Source organism: Nelusetta ayraudi, unplaced genomic scaffold (assembly GCF_046127955.1).
Source record: "Nelusetta ayraudi isolate G7.1 ecotype Tasmania unplaced genomic scaffold, CSIRO-AGI_Nayr_v1 ptg000003l, whole genome shotgun sequence".
NCBI classification, from domain to species: Eukaryota; Metazoa; Chordata; class Actinopteri; order Tetraodontiformes; family Monacanthidae; genus Nelusetta; species Nelusetta ayraudi.
Window position 1 is genome coordinate 678,746 of NW_027466053.1, and position 16,088 is coordinate 694,833.

The 16,088-nt window shown below is 43.3% G+C and overlaps 2 protein-coding genes across 7 annotated transcripts in view; one reads left to right on the forward strand and one right to left on the reverse strand.

Annotated features, from left to right (window-relative positions):
* The window catches only part of fhod3b (formin homology 2 domain containing 3b), an 81,454-nt gene extending 75,603 nt beyond the window's left edge, over positions 1 to 5,851 (reverse strand). For 3 of the 5 annotated variants that reach the window (XM_076027128.1, XM_076027127.1, XM_076027119.1), the window contains exon 1: positions 5,206 to 5,850. In XM_076027128.1, coding sequence (XP_075883243.1) covers positions 5,206 to 5,370 — 165 coding nt within the window. In that variant the 5' untranslated portion in view covers positions 5,371 to 5,850. Of the gene's footprint in view, positions 1 to 5,205 lie in introns of all 5 variants that reach the window. The other 2 variants (XM_076027126.1, XM_076027112.1) reach the window with 1 other exon arrangement.
* Positions 5,852 to 9,117: 3,266 nt separating this feature from the next.
* On the forward strand, positions 9,118 to 15,853 carry LOC142888595 (ferroportin). 2 transcript variants are annotated; one of them, XM_076027053.1, is made up of 9 exons: positions 9,118 to 9,444; positions 10,017 to 10,122; positions 10,205 to 10,272; positions 10,411 to 10,570; positions 10,809 to 10,924; positions 11,128 to 11,254; positions 12,082 to 12,336; positions 13,301 to 13,972; positions 14,373 to 15,853. In XM_076027053.1, exons 2-9 carry the CDS (start codon positions 10,020 to 10,022, stop codon positions 14,630 to 14,632), a joined length of 1,761 nt encoding a protein of 586 aa, XP_075883168.1. In that variant the 5' UTR covers positions 9,118 to 9,444; positions 10,017 to 10,019; the 3' UTR covers positions 14,633 to 15,853. The 2 variants fall into 2 exon arrangements, with proteins under 2 accessions (XP_075883168.1, XP_075883179.1); XM_076027064.1 differs by lacking the exons at positions 9,118 to 9,444; positions 10,017 to 10,122; positions 10,205 to 10,272 and having other exon boundaries at positions 10,541 to 10,570; positions 11,162 to 11,254.
* Positions 15,854 to 16,088: the final 235 nt, after the last annotated feature.

Consider the following 16,088-nt stretch of genomic DNA (forward strand, 5'->3'; position numbering starts at 1 on the left):
TGGTCACAAAAAAAACAATCACAAGCATCAACAACCCACACAAAAAACAAATCCCAAGCACGTTCTGACCGCAGCGTGCAGCGACCCGCACTCAGCGCCTCCTGTCAGCGCCAGGAGATGACAAGCGGGGCAAGGTCGCAGCGAACTCATGCAGCTCTGGAGCACTTTGGCAGCCAGTGCCTCTTATCTGTCTGCTCTCAGCGTCTGATAAACTATCATCACACGGGACGACACTGCAGAGGAGCTATGATTTGTCCGACCCTGGATGGCTGTCATCAGCTGACTGCGGCGGAGGAGAGGAAGAATGCGTGCGCGCACTTCTGCTGACCTCTCAATTGGAGATATTAACCTATTTATATTCGGGGGGCTGACGGCTCTGCGGGACAACAGCGAGGAAACCAAGGGAGAGCATACATTACAGAGCTCACAGGGAACATGGAATGAAATGGAAAATACATATGTAGAGCTTCAGCTAGATACAGCCAGGAAAACATATCAGCTTGTTTTCATTGGTTTCTTGACTATATAAACATATATTTATATTTACAGTATGCCTATTATTGAGGACGTGGCCATAGGTTGGCTCATGGTCTCAAGATTTCACCCTGACATCAGAGCTGGTGTAACAACATTTATAAGATCAAGTGGGACATCAGAAAACAGGGACAACTATTGACACTGATCGCAACACACTAAGCATTAGATGCTGCTAAACTTCACACACTGGGCCTTTAAGTTTGGTTATCGCCAGGTCTGACACACTTTCCAAAATTGAAAGCACGATCTTTGTTTCCGAATTGAAAGCACCAACAGTTGGTTGACGTCTTCAAAATTCGGTGGAACTTTATTTGTTCCAAAGTTCCTTTTGTTCCTCACAGATTGATCCTCTGCTTTTTATAACGTGGACAAACAGACAAACAACTAATAGGTTCACTGGCAGAGTGAACGGAAGGATTTGCTTTTCCAGATTAAAGGACAGATTCAAAACAAACAGGAAATCCACGATTAGAAAAACTGTCTGAGGATTTACATGTCTAAGGGGGAAAAAGGATGAGAGTTTAAAAAAAAAGACTAGTGATTATGATTATGCTGACTGGAGTGGGCATCATTTGAGACACCCTGGAAAAAAAAAAGTGAAGACCTTAATCACCAAAGACCAACAGTATGCTGTTATGTCAGTGTCTGGCGTGTTCTTGAAAAGAGAAATGAGATTTCCTTATTGATTAATTCATAGTTCTGTTTGGGCCAGTTTACATTTGTTGGCAGTCAGTCACAGAAGAGATGTGCTGCACCTGCCAGTTGTTTCCAGCCAAATAAATCATCTGGATCCTTTTTCATTTGAAAAAGAAAAACACATTTTTTTTTCCTCGTCCTCTCCAATGTTTCCAAGTCCCGTTATTTTTAGTATTGCGGTTGCAGTGACAATTGGATCCCTCTCTGTTTTTCCTTTCGAGCAGCAGCAGACAGCGAGACAGGAGAGAAGCGTGAGCTGATTCATTGGTTTGGATTCTCCACCTGAGGGAAGACTGACTGCATATTTAGAATGTTGTATATAGAGGATAAACCATAATGGCAATCACTGTATTGTTAAATATTTACTTTATAAAAGCAAACTTGCTTACAGTCACTTTAAACTTGTTGGTGTTTAAATAAATAAACAGCAGGCCCAAATATTAAACCACACAATATTTTGCAGTATTTTTTGTACACTTGTCCAAGGAATGGTATGGATTGTATTTACAGCGTGTTGAAGTTTGTAAATTGCGCAGAAGAGCAAATATTTGTGCACTTCTTTTTGAGATTCGCGCTCTTTTTATCGTAACCTGAAATAGACAAACCAATGGGCTGAATTTGCACAGTAACCAGTAATTAGTCGGCTGTGGGAACACAAAATGCACTTCCCCACACAAGGTTTTTGTCTTGCACCAAAAAAAAAAAGTAAAATAGAAACCAAGCCAGACTGAACAATGAAAAGTCTGCCAGTCTCCACCTGTGCATCAGCACTGCCCTGTTTAAACCATGGGTCACGCTTGCTAATCACTATGTAAACAAGCTGGAGCTCTGCTCCGCAACACGTTTGGCCATGTGTGGCCACGCCACAATGATGAATTGCCTTTAATCCAGGAACAGTGCTGCCAGATTATCAGTAGCAGCAGCTTTCTTAGCCTTCCTCTGCCCAGGACTTGAACCTATACGGTGGCCTGCAGAGGCCAAGTCCTGCAGAAGTAGCTGCCAAGTGCTCTGCTCACCCACTGAGGTCTGGCCTCTCCCTTCAACCACCACACTGTGGTCCACTGGCCAGGGAGGCAGTGCAGGAAGGCCGGACTAAAAATAAACAGCCTGCAACTACCAATTAAAAACTGCTATCTCACTCCAGATTTCTTTGTTTTCCTCAGGGAAGTGACATCTGGAATAGAGACGGAATATAGTGCGTCTGAGTTGTGCCTTTGAAAATATATCAACGCTGGCTTTTATGTTGTTCTGTAGAAATGCTAGTCCTGTGTTAGCCAGCCTGTGCTCTGTAAATAAGAATAGAAAAGAAATGACAGCGTTCCTTTACAAGCTCAGGGGGTTTGTTTGAGAAAGGTGAAAATGGTATTTGTGGTATTCCTTCGATAGGAAGCGATTTAGAATCCATTAAGAAACACTTGATGCATGAGAGAGAAACCACAATAGTAATCTCAAGTTTCTGTCAAGCATGCAGGGGATGAGTCGGTCTGGATGCTGCATTCCTCTGAAAGCAGCGCCGTGCGCAGAGGAAAACCTCAGCTCTGCATAACAATGTGTAAAAGAATTCAAAAGAGCCTTGACAGGCATGAAGAGGCAACCTGTACTTTACAGCATTTAGCATAACTTCTCATTATGGTACTCTGTTATTTCTTAAGAGCAAAATTCGGGAAAACAACCGGCTAAAAAATTGGAAATTGGAAAACCGACAGTCCATTCTCCAAGTCTTAGCCATATTTTCCCTCTCTTGAGTTTGGCTTTGCAATCTGATGCCTGGCCTCAGGGCCATCAGGCCAAGAACTGAGAGCACAGCCAGGGGAGACACTATATTTGAGATTAGTGTGAATTGTTGAGTTGTTATAAATGAAAACACACTCACACGTCCCAAACAGGAAAATTTATCAACTTAAAAAAAAAACAGTTTAAACAGGTTTCCATGTTTTCCTGGTAGAAATAAAGCTGATATGGACAAGATGCTCTTTTTGTGAACAGACTATATGGCAACACACACATTGTGATGTCCAGAGGTCCACCTTTAAAGGTACCATGTTGCAGCTGTTTTTAGACCTTAATATTAATCCAAGACTCTAGTGAAGATGACTTGCGTCAAATAATCTAGAGATTAAAAAAAAGTCAGCAAAGTTAGCCCCCTGTTTGCAGCCTCCTGCAAAAATGCTCAGGTTTAGCTTCCTGCTACAATCGCTTCTTCTGTTTCTCCCACGTTTGGAAGGGGACAAAAACCAGGCAGCCACTGGGTGGCCTCAGAGGGCAGAATGAAGAATTGGCTTTGGGATGTTGCCTCAAAGTGCGACATCACAAGGAGCAAAGACAAATTTAACAAGTCCATTCCATTTTACAGTGTGCAGCAGGAAGACACAGTACAGTACCACCACCGTGGCTGAGCCGACCCGACATGCCCACCGCCGCACATCAGTCCATCACCTTCAGAGCGCACACTGAAACTGACAGACTGCATGTGTTGGCTGTTTGGACCCTCCACCCCCACCAGCACCATGACACAGGGGCATTCTATTTATATCTGATAGAAAGAGGCCTCTGAGACAGAGTTTGAAGACAACAGGTTTGTTGTCAAAGCTATTTGCAGGGTCGCACCAAAGTCTGAGGCATTCATTCCCGTCCCACCCAGCTGCTCTGACTGGAGCGGGATTCCCGCATGGGAGCCGCGGCTTGTGGTGATCCACGGCAGCACAAGCCTTCTGTGACCTATCTCAGACAGCGCACCACTGACCTGACAGGATGAAGAAAGACCCCTAATTAACTTTTTATTTACACTGCTTCTCGGGCCGCCTGAGATGGATGCGCCGTAGCAAACTCCAGCTCAGATGCGAAGGCCCCTCTGCTGTTGTTTACATCCAAATGTCAGATGAGGTCTGAGTGGCCATGGAGTCCAATCAGGAGGCGGAATCAAGCCTTTCTCAGAAGGCAACACAAATCAACCATCTCTTTGTAGTGGAATATGATGATTTGTGACTGTATTTGTCAGCCAACATGACAATATAGCCATGCAAAGTTATTTCAAACTTCTTAACACTCAACTGCAACTAAATTAGATTCACCTGGATCACCTAGACATGATGATGCACATGATTAAACCAGCAAAGATGTGGGAATGGAGCAGAATACATTCCACATTTCTGCAAGGAAAAGTGAGATGAAAAAATGAAATCATTTTGACAATGATTTTCAAACTGTGTGTAGATCCTGGTATTGATTTGCCATCATCGTGCTTGCTGTGGCATCGAATTACAGGATCTAAAATAGTTTGGGTTGGGTATTTCCCTCTTAAATCCCTCAACGACTGACCAACTGGGCTGCAACCCCTCCCACTTCAGTTAAAACTGAGGAGTGACAATAGCTGAAGTGGTTTTTGACATAGATGCCAAGCCTGCAATTACAATAAAATGGTAAAAAGCAAGAGAAGAGAATGCAAACTTTCTCAACTTGCAACTTTGTGAAAACCAAAGCAAATGTTTCAGGAAATAGTTGTCGCTTTTGATGAAGTTAAGGTAAATTTAACGCCTGATATATATATGAAATATACATATATATATATACATATAATAATATATATATATATATATATATATATATATATATATATATATATATATATATATATATATATATATATATATATATATATATATATATATATATATACATATATTATTAAAATAACTGGCATCACCCCTCGACAGCACTTCGTAAAAGCCAATAACTATTGCACAACATCTGCACGTCGGTCCTGTTGCCATCAGGGAGAAAACACTGTCTGCACTTGTGTTGATGACATCAGCATCACTGCACACTCGCTGGCCGCTTCATTAGGTTTGTTTGGTGGTTACCCCCATCAACAGCTTGGAGCTAATCATTAACTTCAGCAATTGTCAGGCTTGAATATTTCACCGAGCAAACAACAGGGCTGATAACAGCGATGTAAAATAGCAGAGTGCCAACCTTGTGCGGTGCTTTGAGCAGCCGGTGGACCCCCGCGATCTGATTGATCAGAGCAATGTCCTCCCTGAAGGTGTACTGAGGTGGTCTGGTGGGCTCCGGGAAATTGGTGCTGTTGAACGGATCCGTGTCATCTAGGAACTGTACCCTGCACACGAACGTGGCCATGGTGTATCCATGCACGGCGACTTCAGATCATGAACACGGTGGATGCGAGTCCACGAGCTTCTGACGCACACAAGCGGGCGGGCGGGCGGGCAGGCAGGCAGGCGGGAGGGTGGGCAGCCCTCCGGGGAGGCGAGCCGGCCGGTCCACTGCAGTAGCAGCAGCAGCAACAACAACAAGCAAAAATAAAATTAAAAAATGAAATAAAATAAAATAAAATAAAATCCTGCACCCGGTGTTATCCTTGGAGCGTCTCCATTCTTCTCACGTAGCAGCAGAGGACTCGTGTGCATAACAGTCCCGAGGAGCAAAGTGTCCGGAGAAGCGGGGTTGCGTTCAGTGACATTGCGCGCACTGGAGGTGCTGAGGGGGAACTGCGGAGCGGAGAGGACTGCAACACTTCCTCGGCTCCTGCTGTTCTGTGGGGGAGATGAGCCGCTGCGGCTCTCTGCTCGAGCACCGCCACCGACTCCTGCAGCCACGCTAGCCGCAGAGCTCGAGATCGACGGCGACACCCAGCGGCCGACACGAGAAGTGTACACTGCTCAGTGACTCAGGCATTTCTGATTGTGTGGAAACGCGACCCCAATCACGTCATACGTAAATAAATACTCAAGTGGTTTTGTTGACGTATGATGACGCTGATTTTATGGCAGCTTCCCGAACAACTAGATGCATCTCTTTGAAACTGTTTTCGTTCACCTCAACCATTTTATAGACAGGAATCTCAGGAAATGGCAAATAATTAAAAGATAACACATTTAGAGCAGTGCAGACTATAAATCTATATTTCCATGGAAGAACCACATTATAGTGCTGGAACGATTCAGTTTGAAATGGGGTTCCAAAATGTTCACATTTGAGCTGGCAAACTGACGAGAATCGATACTATGTGCTACCACAAACAATAATAATAATAAAATGCCTTTTTGTATTGAACAGAGAAACAGCTGAGAAATGTTTTGGCTTCTGCCGGCCAGCAAAGGAACAAGACCACTGTCAATGTTGGCTCAGCAAAAACAAAAAAAAGGGGCTGAAAAATCAGGCGGAAGAGGTTGGCAGCATTCTGCTGGACAGGTCAAGGTGTGCAACATCAACGCAACGTCGAAACAAAATCAGACCGAGTCAAGGCAGGAAACAGGTGAAAGTACCATTCAGCACGTCTAAACAACACAATGCAAAGCCTAACAGCAGTTAAGTGTGAGAGTTCAAATCAACTGTAACAGTTATGCCGTCAGCACAGTGTGAAAGCCCGGCCTGATTTTGTAGACTTTGGTTGCCCTCTCAGAGAAGGCAGCTGTCTGCTCACCTGTTCAGCTGCTCTCGCGTTCTCTCTCCGGCCTTCTCTGACAAAGTCTTTTTTTGTCTCTCTGGTGTCTCTGACATTACAGTCACGCAGAGAGTAATGAGAGAGCTTCTCACAGCCAGGCAAGAGGCGCTGATGCTGGTGTGTGAAGTGCTGCCGAAATACTTTCATTTGCAAGAGAGGGTGTCAGGCAGGCAACCAAAATTATATAGTCCTACTACAGGGCAGCCAGATGGGCTGTGTCAGTGGCAATGGTGCCATTCAACCCTATTATTTTTCCATAAATGTTTTTTTCAGGGTGACTTTTTTTTTTTTAAATCAGTTGGAATCCACCGCCGTTGTAACGAAACACATCTACATTATTTGGGTTTAATATGAAGGAGTTTCTGTGTACCACATCAATAAAAAGTCAGTTTTTACCTTTGGTTCCTTCTGATTAAGCGGTCATGGTTCCTAATTCATGTGTTAGCAGGTAAACTGGTGAGATAATGATGTGTGGCTAATGAGTGCATACACCTCACAACACCTCCTGCTCTCGCTCTGAGACAGCACAGGCAATTTAAGCAAAGCTCCAACACAACGTATAATCTCAAAGTGGGAGCCTCAATTTTCACCCCAACACTTCTGCATCCCTCCACTGTAAGTGTTTTCTAGTGCTGGCCGTTGGAGGAGAGCACATTGTCTGAGTGCAGCTGGACAGGGTGGAAGGCAAAGATGCAGCAGATAGGCCAGAGTGGGACAACAAGCTGCAGACCATGGCCACTTGACTGGCTTTTGTGCAGAGCGAGGAAACGTCTGAAGGTTCCCATGTCGTTGCCAGAGTCACGGAGAAGGCAAGCAATGCTTTCATGCTTTACTGCACTTTTTCCATATTTAACTATTTAAACAGTTCATGCAGAAGAGATGGAGGGGGAAAAAACCCATTCCTAATTATATCCAGATCGTCTGGAAGGGTTTGAGAGTGATGCGTATACTCCCGTTTGTCTATATTTATAGTTCATTTGCAGACATGATTTAATTTGGTCACAGAATTAGAAATTCTGCCATTTGACTGCACAGCATGAGGAACACATTTTAAGACTACAACAAATGAGACATCTGGGTTTTTCCCCTGGCGCTATTTGACTTGTGAATTTATGTTGAAAAAAATAAATGTGCTTTGAAAATATTGCATGGCACTTTTTGGATTGTTTTGGTTATATTGGTTTTGGTTTTTAGTTTTATTTTTCGACCTAGTTAACCGTTTATTTAAATATAGAATAAGACAGATGGGTATTTGTTTGTTTGTTTGTTTAGCAATGCCACTAGTGTACAGTCAATGTCAATGTGTGAGATATTGCTCTTCTGTCTTTGAATGAAGCCATCCAGAGTCAGGTAATTAGTTGAGGCCTCACGGAGGATTTAAGAAGGATTTGATAGTCTTAGTCTGCGATGAGATTAAATCGTTAAAGTCTCCAGACGGAGAGCGTTTCCGTAGGAAAGCCACCAGGGGTCGCTATAGTCACATGACACGGACTTCCTACAGGATGAAACGTCACCTGCTGCATGACGGTGTATTACAGCGACTTCTTGCTTTGTTTGTAAATTAAGTGAATCGCAGTTTGTTTACGTTCCCATGTTTTTGTTCAAATGAATAAAACATGACATAACATCAAATACCACACGTGACTGTGATACCGAAAATGATATTCATCTCATACCTCTTCCCCCCATTTGCACTGTTTGCTATTTACAACTGTATTAAATGTGATTTGAACAGCATCATGTCACAAATTTAAAGGGATGCAGGTGAAAGTCTTGCAAGTCTCTATTTTCACTGTGCTGCATTCGAGTTGTTCATTGTTTTTGGATCTGAATTAGACAGTAATTCAGATCGTGGCCTCCAGTACATCGAAATGAGAACATCTATATATACATTTCAATGGAAATGCAAACCCACTAAGATGCTTTATAAGTTGATTTTAAGGCAGGACATTGTGGACCACAATGTATCTATGGTTGCCTACTGAAACATTAAGACCAGCAGAAACTATACAACAATAGTGGATGGTTTAAGTACTATTTGTTTGTTTGTTTGTTTGTTTGTTTGTTTGTTTGTTTGTTTGTTTGTTTGTTTTAATGTTCAACAACCTTTCAAAGACGTTTTTACTTAAATATGTTTTTTAATTTAACCACAGAAATAGCTTTGATTTATTTATTTATTTATTTATTTTTTGATGTGCAAAAGCAACATCATCAGTTTGTATAATGATAACAAACAACCTCAATAACTTTGCAGTCTGCTCCAGGATCAGATGTTCTTCTATTATTTCTCCTTCTCTCTAATACTGCAGTGTGGTGGGTGAAGCAGTGCTGTGTCCTGCTTTAGATGTCAACAGTACGTGCAGATGTGCGAGTAGCGGGGTCGTGCCTGTGTGACTGAGGGTGCATGCATGTGTTCACTGCCCATGCGCGTGAGTGCCTGTGTGTATTTTGAGTTATCCCAGTTACTCGCTTGTCCTTTTTTGTGGCGTGAGTGGACGCTGATATTGTCCCCCACGTGTCACGTGCTTTGGAATATGCTGGCTGCCTTTGTTGCCCCTCTGGCTGTTCTGCTTTTCTGGCACTTTCATACAATGGTGGACTTGAACACTGCGATGTTATTAAGCCTTTCAAACTACTACAGCTTGAATTCCACCTCAGGAAAGACGAGCATCCCAATGTAGGATCCATGGGACAAGATCCGTCATAGAGGGACAAAAGCAAGAAACGAGCGCGACTTCCAAACAAAGGTGATGGAAACTATTGTCTTGACTTGAGCCATTTCTGTTTAAAGCTGCATTGTTTTTAAAGTAATAATAGTAATATGCCAATGGGTTTATCTAAATGTGAATTCCACTGCATCTTAGCTAAAGTAATGATGAAATATGTCTTGCCATTTTAATGTTGTTGGTGCGTTTTGCTTCGCAGTGTGATGGCTATTAATTATTCTTTTAGATATACATCATTTTTTAATGCCAGAAAAGTACGATTTGTTGCAAATAGGTGATTGATGTGGAGAAAGTATGACAAAATATTTCAGCATACAGGCTGAATAAATGATTGTTTCTTGTTGTGTTCAAGTACATCAAGTTCCACATTTGTTGCATAAAAATGTGTGTTGGGGGAAACAAACTCAAGTTGTTTCTTGGTTTTCTCGTAAAATGTTTGGCTGCTTATTCCTCATGTTTGGCGCTTTATACACAACCTTACTCTTGTGTCTTCACAAAAAAAAAAAAAATCTGAGCCATGTCGTGTCCTGCAGTCTATGCTCAACAATGAGGCAAGGGTGCGTCAAGTTCAATAGCTGTTTGACCTACTCTAGGCAATGTCCCGACGAGCAGATGCCCCCCAGTGCGGCGGGGTTGTGGTGGAGTTTGAGTCCGATGAAATCAGGGATGCAAGAAAGAAAAAAGCCAGGAGTATGACAGGTAAGGCCACTTTAAACCCAGCGGGAAATAAATACCAGCGTAGGCTGCAAGACAAGGTGACCCAAATGTGTTTTCTCTGAAGGTTCAGCTCTCTTCTACCTCAGAGGTCCCAAGTTTCTCATCTATGTCAGTGGAGCGTTGTCAATGTGGGTAAGAATCCTCCTCCGAGAAACTGGAAAACCAATTCCTGCGAGAAGAGATAGGAAAAAGACAACGCCAGAGCTTAGACACTGCTGCTTTGCCAAACCACACCTAACGTCACTCTCTCTCGTGTTATGATCGCAACAGGGAGACCGCATGTGGCACTTTGCAATTTCTGTGTTCCTGATTGAGCTGTATGGTCGTAACCTGCTGTTGACTGCGGTGTTTGGCTTGGTAGTGGCTGGGTCAGTGCTCCTCCTCGGGGCCTTGATTGGAGACTGGGTTGATCGCAACCCCAGGAATAAAGGTACGTCTCAAGGTTTTTCCACCAGTTTTAGCATAGCAGCCGCTATTTAGATATTGAATGCATGCATCTGGTGGACTATGATGTCCAACCTGGCACTAATATATGTTCTCCTGGTGTGTCCTGATTTACAGCCACTGAGTTATCACTATTGTTACACATAAATGAACTGTCAAAGAGTTTATTTATATACATTCTTATATTTTGTAAGAATTTTCTTTCTCTTTGTCTTCTATTTTAGTTGCACATGCATCTCTTTTCATTCAGAACATCTCAGTGACAGTATGTAGCATTGTGCTGATGTTGGTGTTCTTATACAAGCAAAGGATTGAACAGATCTGGGACGGATGGCTTACTGTGAGTACACGCTAAATATTTGACCAGTCACTTCATAACTGCGTGATGGTGCTGATGTACAAAGAGAATTACCCACAATGTGTATCGCACAGACGAGTCTTCATTACTGCACTTGTTCCTTTCGTCTTGTGTCCCTGTTGTCTCTACGTCTGAGCTACTCTGTGCTGTCATAGTAACATGTTGCATCGCAAAACTTACACAAGGTGGTTTGTTATACGGTGGTGATCGTCCTGGCAGATGTGGCAAACCTTGCAAGCACGGCACTGACCATTGCCATACAGAGGGACTGGATTGTGGTTATAACCGGCTACAACAGAGGTCACTTGGCTGGTGAGAAGATTCACTCATGGTTAATGCACACACATAGGATTGTATTCTGTCCCTGACTCTGTATTGTACATTCAAGAATGACGGGAAAAGCCTGGCCTGCATTCCAATAGACATTTTGCCTTGCAACAGTGACAGTAAAGGATTTAGTTTTCCTATTAAAAAGAAAATGGAAAGAACATCTCACAAGCTTATGTCTGAAGCAGAGCCTAGTGAAGTACAGCTAACAATTAAGAGAAGCTGTAAGAAATATGGATATTTAATCATTAAAGATCCCAAATTCTAGTTCTGAATTTTCAGACCCTTATTTTCCCCTGAGACTTCAGTTTAGATGCATCTAATGACCAATAAGACCAAAACTCTTCACAGCACCTAAAAATACTGCATATCTATTCAGCGCTCTGTTCACAGCTTTTACCAAAATCTCTTGTTTTTAAGTCAAACTAAAACTGATGCTTCGTAATACTTGATCATCAAAACCTGGCTAAGGGTGTTGCCTGTCTGCTGAGAGCGAGACACATATGTTGCTATTAGAAAACACTGATAAAGAGGATTTTAAATAAAACATTCCATAAATATTAATTATAACCACTATTTACATACAGTTTAGGGCTAAATGGCTGGAATTGAGGGCAACTGAGTGCTTTGAATTTGAATTGGCTTCTTTACATTGCGTACATGTGACATGTGACTACATGCAGTCTGCTGTGCGGCTGCAGCACAGGCAGGATGTGATTGGAATGCAGCCCTGGCATTGGCCACTTTGTGATCTTGTTGAAAGTGCGCTGGTGGAGTCATATTAACCGCTGTGTCTTTGGCCCCAACAAAAGGTATGAATGCAACCATGAGGCGGATAGATCAGGTGACTAACATCCTGGCCCCACTGGCAGTGGGACAGGTCATGACCCTGGCCTCCAATGTGGTCGGCTGTGGCTTCATCCTGGGCTGGAACCTTGTGTCTCTCATTGTGGAGTTCTTCTTCTTGTCCCGCGTGTACCGCATCGTCCCCGCTCTATCCATAAAACCACCTGTGGAGGAGGAGGCTCAGGTGTGTCAGCAGAGGATAGAAGGGGGAAGAGCACAAGGTAGAAACTGATCAAACATCAGTCTGTTCATTTTTTTTATGTAGCAAATGTAGCAATGAGATTTTCCCTCACCAACAAACAAATGTTAGAACTAGAAAAGTTGGCAAGTTGCTTCTATATCTATCTATCTATCTATCTATCTATCTATCTATCTATCTATCTATCTATCTATCTATCTATCTATCTATCTATCTATCTATCTATCTTTTTGACAATTCTTCAATATTGCATCCAGTGACAATTACAGGTTTGGATGGAATGACACTTGTTTTCCAAATCAATGTGTGTAGAGTAAATAATAACCTTCAACTGCTACGTAGGATAATATGATGTTTATATGATGTAGGATAATATGATGATCTTGATAATATACAAGAGTCAACCAACATAATATATACACACATCAGGAAAAGAAAAACTTGCATAAATGTTTAATTTGTTTAAGTTTTTCTATACATACATATACTTGTAGAGGCCAAAGATGACTTGTTTTAATCTTGTGATGTATGAATAAATTAGTTATTGAAATATTTATGCAAGTTTTTCTTTTCCTGATGTGTTTCTACATTATTATGGCTGAGTCTGGATATCAAGTGTGAAGATGTAGCAGTAATATTAACATGGTGAACACAGAAAAGTCCTTTGAGCATGAAGAGAGTAAGAAAACACTGCAGGCACCTTCCTTTTCCACAGTGACCCTAATAAAAGCTGCAGGTTCATTAAAAATTAATTGAAAGGATTAAAAGCTACAGACATAAAGTGATTACCGAGGCTTATTCCTAAAAGACACAGTGCCCACTTTTTGCGCGCTGCCTAGTCTATGCTGCCTGGTTGTATAATGTAATTCTAGCTCAGAAGCTACTGGGCAAATCATATTTTACTTTGCACGAGGCAGAAAGGCAGCGAGTACCACCTGAGAATCCAGGTGGCGAATGGATTTTGACGCCTGACTCTTCCCCATCAGATGAGGCTCAACCTGCGGCTCTGGCGGAAGGCAACTGCAACGCCAGCCTCCACCTGAAGGAGATCACCAGCCTGCCGCTGTGCTTCCGGAGGTTCCGCTGGCTGGTGAGCACCTGCAAGGACGGCTGGAAGGCATACTACCGCCAGCCCGTCTTCCTGGCGGGGATGGGCCTGGCCTTCCTCTACACCACCGTCCTGGGCTTCGACTGCATCACCACTGGCTACGCCTACACGCAGGGCATCAGCGGCTCCCTCCTCAGCCTGCTGATGGGCGTCTCGGCCATAACGGGGCTGCTGGGCACCGTCATGTTCACCCGACTCAGGAAGACCTACGGCCTGGTGAACACGGGCATCATCTCCAGCTGCATCCACCTGGGCTGCTTGCTGCTGTGTGTGTGCTCTGTGTTTGCCCCAGGCAGCCCCATGGACCTCAGCCTGCTGATACCCTACATCACCTCCAACTCCTCCGCCGAGCTTGGGGGGATGGCAGGCAAAAGGCAAAAGCACACGTACCCTCTGATGGGAGGCAGCAATCAGCCTCTGCTGCCCGACCGCTCCTCCATCCACTGGACCAACAACACGGTGCTCTTTGACAACGTGCCATCTGGCACGGTGCCGGAGTCTTACATCTCCATAATCCTGCTGTTCCTGGGCGTCATCACGGCACGTATCGGTAAGTACAGCCAAGCGTCACTGGGTCTCGCTGGACAGCAAGAAATTAAAAAATGTATTTTGGGATTATGCAAGCTGTTGTGCTTCACACAATGCAATTTCATGCCTCATCCGCCAGTGGGCACTGTGCACAAAATGAGTGCACCTGAAATGTGATGTCTTTTTATGCGTCGCTTATTTTGCAAAATCTTTGTGGGTGCAGAAACAAATTTTGTTCTGGAGTCTTGTGGAAGTTCAGAGGAGGCCCTTTTATTGGGAATTGCATCATTGCAAAGAATAAATAAATAAATAAATAAATAAATAAATAAAAAAAACTCTAGATGAATGGAAGAACTGCTAAACATTGAAAAGCCTGGCAAAAGCGTGGATTTCTAAACACCAACCACATCTGTCTCCATCAGGTCTGTGGTCCTTCGACCTGACGGTGACCCAGCTGCTGCAGGAGAGCATCTGTGAGTCGGAGAGGGGCGTGGTCAATGGCGTCCAGAGCTCCATGAACTACCTGATGGACCTGCTCCATTTCATCATGGTGATCTCGGCCCCGCAGCCGCAGCACTTTGGCATCCTGGTGATCATTTCCGTCTTGTTCATCACCACCGGGCACACCATGTACTTCCTGTACGCGCACAAGGCCAAGAGAAAACGCCGCCTCGACACATAAAGGGGCGGGGGGACGGACTCGGGCCCCACCCCCCCGCACACACACACACGTATGCACGCACATTCGATGCTTGTCAGCTGTTGTTCTCAGCCTGCATGGGGTCGTGCACCACTTGCAGCAAAAAAACACAAAAAACAAGAACTCAGGTGAAATGGAGTGGGAGACACGCTCTCCTTCATGTTACAATTAAGGTGGCTACCATTAACGCAGCGCTGTCACGTGCAGGGAAAAATGTCACAATCTAGGATAGGGCAGGATAGGATGGTTATGGCAGCAGGGGCGGCGGCAGCAGCAGCAGCAGCAGCCATACCCATGAAGGACTACTGCAAGACTTTCAACACACACACACTCACTGTAGCTCTTTAGAAGGGACGTCAGATCTTTCTAGCCTTCACTCAAAACAGTTCTGGTGTTGTGAGAAAAACCCGATATACTCATTGACAAACTACAAGAGGAAGTAGTTGAACAAGTGGCATCGATGTTACTGATCCGTCCACTTGGAAATATTCCAGGTTGTCCAAAAAGGAACATAAAGGGAACTTGTCGTGAGATTGCTTGATCAAAAAAAGACAAAGATTTTATTTAAATCTGAAAGGCACACCCCCCTTTTAATGGACATAAAGGACAAAGTATTTCCTTCCCCTGGTTTGTTTCTCTGTGGATGAATCAAGCAAACATTTGCCTTTCTTTATGTATGTAAACCTGGCTTATGGATTACACAACAACACTTTGGCGCCACGTACTCTGGTCGAACTTCATGCAAAATATTTTACTCTAATTGCTTGTGCAGTTGCGATGAATAAAAGTAGCTTCCAACTTTCTTTCCTTTCAATATGAAGAGTGATATTAATAGGTTTCTAGAAATCCATGAGAAAAGCAATCTTCATTTTGTGAAATGTTTGAAAACCAGTGAAGGCAAATGTTGACCGCCGCGGCCGGCAGTGTTGTATATCACACTTTGCTTTATTCTCTTGTGGTCCTCACGAACTACATCTTACCTCAACTGAAGAACAAGACCACTGTCGGAAATGTGACTGGGAAAATACTCTCCTCGACTGTGTGTTCTCATAATTCCTTCATGTACAGTGGAACAAACACCCAAGTTTATCTTTTGTCACACAACAAGCAACACTCAATATATTTGTATAATTTTCCTGTGACATTTCCGTATTGCATGTTGTCCTCATTTTTCAGACTGATAATAAAGATGACTGAAGATGATCTGTGGCTGCTGGGTTTTTGATTGTAGCAACGGAATGTTTCAAGAAAAAAAAATAAATTACCAACATAAATGAACTGATGGCTTCACTCATGATGCAGAGTAAATTGTCTTTTCCTCCTTCTTCCCTCTGAAGTTAGCACAGTTGGCCAAAATTCAAGCATGTGGGGAAACCTTCAAAGCCAAAATCTGACAATATTGCTCAAAAGAAAAGCATTTCTCAGCAGTAATATTTGT